Genomic DNA, 2875 nt, shown 5'->3' with positions numbered 1-2875 from the left:
CGCCATGTGATTGGCTGATTAGAAATTAAGTGTTAACGAGCAGTTGGACAGGTGTACCTAATAAAGTGGCCGGTGAGTGTATATGTAAATGGCTCAATAACATAACTAGTTATATCCTTCACAAATATCATATCCATGTCCACCCAATCTTTTGATCTTTTGTCTGCAACACCTTTTACATTACTCAGTATTTCTTCCTTATCRGTTCCATCAAGAAAAAAATCTGTTGGCGCAACCCATTACTGTATGACTCACATCATTATCTGCTTTTGGTATTTTAGCTGCAAGACTTGGGCTAACATTTACATAGTATTGATTTAATTCATTTACTATTTAACTTTGATTTTAGATTTCCTTGTCATTTTTTACAAAGTACTGTGAAATACCAGATTGTACTTTGATTTTTCAAAACACTTATTACTCTCAATGTTGCTTTCATATCACCCTTATTTTTATTTAGTAAGTCACAAATATTCCTTCTTATGCTTTCTTATAATCCATATAATCCTCGTACCAGTTTGCCGATCCTATTCCTGTCTCTTTCAGTACATCCAGCCCCCCAGCAGACCACTCCATAGAAAAGAGTAGATTCTACCACCGTGTCGTAGAATGTTTTTAACAGAGTCCTGCAGACACCAAGGGACCTCAGCCTCCTCAGTAGGTGGAGTCAGCTCTATCCTTTCTTATACAGGATGTCTGTGTTCGTAGTCCAGTACAGCTTGTTGTTGAGGTGAACACCCAGGTACTTGTAAGAGTCCACTGTCTCAATGTCTTTTCCCTGGATGTTCACCGGTGCTGTGGGGGTGATTTCCTCCTGAGGTCTAACTATAGGGAGATCACACTTCTAAGCCTCCCTTATAAGGTCGATTCCGGGGTCCTGGAGAGGAGGGCCCATCGGATAGTTGAATCTTGCATTCAGGAAGAGCAGTGCGGTTTTTGTCCTGGTTGTGGAACACTGAACCAGGTCTGCACTTTCAGCAGGGTCCTGGAGGGTGCATGGGAGTTTGCTCAACCAGTCTACATGTGTTTTGTGGACTTGGAGAAGGCATTCAACCAGGTCCCTTGGGCAGTCCTTTGGGGGGTACTCTGTGAGCATGGGGTACATACATGTCAACTTGTATGGATTGTCCATAAGTTATAAGGATTTTACGTCATTTTGCAGGTATACGCACGTATAGGGCAATCTCACAGATTTTTTCAAGTCTTAYGGATTTTTTCAAAACCTCATTTTCAAATTTATCTAACATGTCAGAGCCTGTAGGATGATTTTAAAAACAAAAACATCAAACAGCCATCTTCCAACCTGTTCTGCCGCTAGAAATAAGTTTTGAACTTTTTTAGCTCTCCTTTCCTCCTGCTTCGCAGTGGGCGCTTTCATGTCCACAGCCAACAAACATTTAAGTAAATACTTAAAGTAAATACTTAAAGTCAATACTTAAAAATGAAAACTATGGAAATGGTGTAGTGCTTTTAAAATCAGTTTGTAAATGACTAATAAATTTCTTAAATGGGATTTAAAAAATCAACTGGAATGAGGGAAGAATGGAGCGGGAGATGAACAGGCGGACTGATGCTGAGAGTAGAGCTGCCACAGGAAATGAACTGTTCTTCTGACTAGTCAGAATGTAAATACAGATATCTTAAACTACCATTCAGGATTGTCAAAATATAATTGTCCCTAGTTAAAACGCATTTTAGATAGGTAAATATTTTTTTATATTTAGATTATTTTTTAGTTATATAATTACAAATAGTCAGACAAAGCCAGTTTTATGTTAAAATGGCCTGCCATACTAAATGTGAAGTTAAATCCAGGAGACATAATCTTTGATCAGTGGGGAACAGTCAGCTTGGTTTCATCCAGAAGTAAAAAAAAAATCAGAAAGCACGTCTAAAACTTTCAAATGAACATGTTAGATCATGCCTAATCTGTACAAAGGCCGGGGCTTTTGTTAGGCTTTTAAAGGCCACTCCATCCATTACAAGCATGGAGAGAACAGCTTGTTGGGGATTATCTCTGATCTATCAGTGGTTCTAAATATAAACTCCTACGTGTTCTCCTCCAGGTGTCTAAACAGGCCAAGGAGTTTCTGGAGTTTGTGTATGAGGAGCCACTGCTGGATATCCAGCAGCTCAACCCCTGCCTGTATGAACACTGTGAAGCTTTGAGCACAGTTCTGCGCCTCCGGCAGCAGCTGCAGTCACTGAGGGCCTACCTGTTCAGCTGCAGAGCAACCATTGCTGAGGACCTCAGGCGAAGGTATGTCGGCTGAAGTGGTGTCACTTTGTAAAAAAMCATGTTGGAGCCGTGCATCCCATCATTTTTGGCTTCTGACAAATCTGAGTGAAATATTGTTTTATTACAAAACAGTCCCACAAGGTTTGAACGCCTAAATAAAATAAAATAACTATTTTTAATCTCAATAAAGTTACGAAAATACAATAATTGATGCATGTAAACTGTCTGCTGTTCAAGTCATCACCTGAAATTAACTAAAGAGTTAAAGTTAAGATATACAGTATCAGCTCACATTACATGTTATTTAAAGGGGCAGTATTATGTGTTTCTCAGGTATATATTTAAATACTGTACCATAAGGACGTATCTATGTCACCTTTAGTTGTTATTACCTCCGCCAAGGGCGAGGTAATGTTTTCGGTCCCGTATGTCTGTCTGTCTGTCGTTCTGTCATTCTGTCTGTGGACATCATTACTCAAAAACTTGTGGACGGATTGTCATGACATTTTTACCACATGTGTGTACTGGGCCAAGGAACACAGCTTTAAATTTTGGTGATGTTCCGGATCACGATGTGGATACAGGAATTTTTTATCTTTTAATCTTCTCAGATCGGCAAAGCTGTGATGCTTTCAC

General features: G+C 39.4%; 1 protein-coding gene across 1 annotated transcript in view; it reads left to right on the top strand.

The window, feature by feature from the left end:
- The window catches only part of plekhm3 (pleckstrin homology domain containing, family M, member 3), a gene marked incomplete at its 3' end in the record, with an annotated part of 54122 nt that overhangs the window by 43951 nt on the left and 7296 nt on the right, over positions 1-2875 (top strand). Inside the window, 1 exon segment of the mRNA XM_014030150.1 lies at positions 2067-2260. Coding sequence (XP_013885604.1) covers positions 2067-2260 — 194 coding nt within the window.

This window comes from Austrofundulus limnaeus, unplaced genomic scaffold (assembly GCF_001266775.1).
Source record: "Austrofundulus limnaeus strain Quisiro unplaced genomic scaffold, Austrofundulus_limnaeus-1.0 Scaffold1007, whole genome shotgun sequence".
Taxonomy (NCBI): Eukaryota; Metazoa; Chordata; class Actinopteri; order Cyprinodontiformes; family Rivulidae; genus Austrofundulus; species Austrofundulus limnaeus.
The sequence above is the reverse complement of the archived record's forward strand: the minus strand, read 5'-3'. Positions and strand labels throughout refer to the sequence as shown.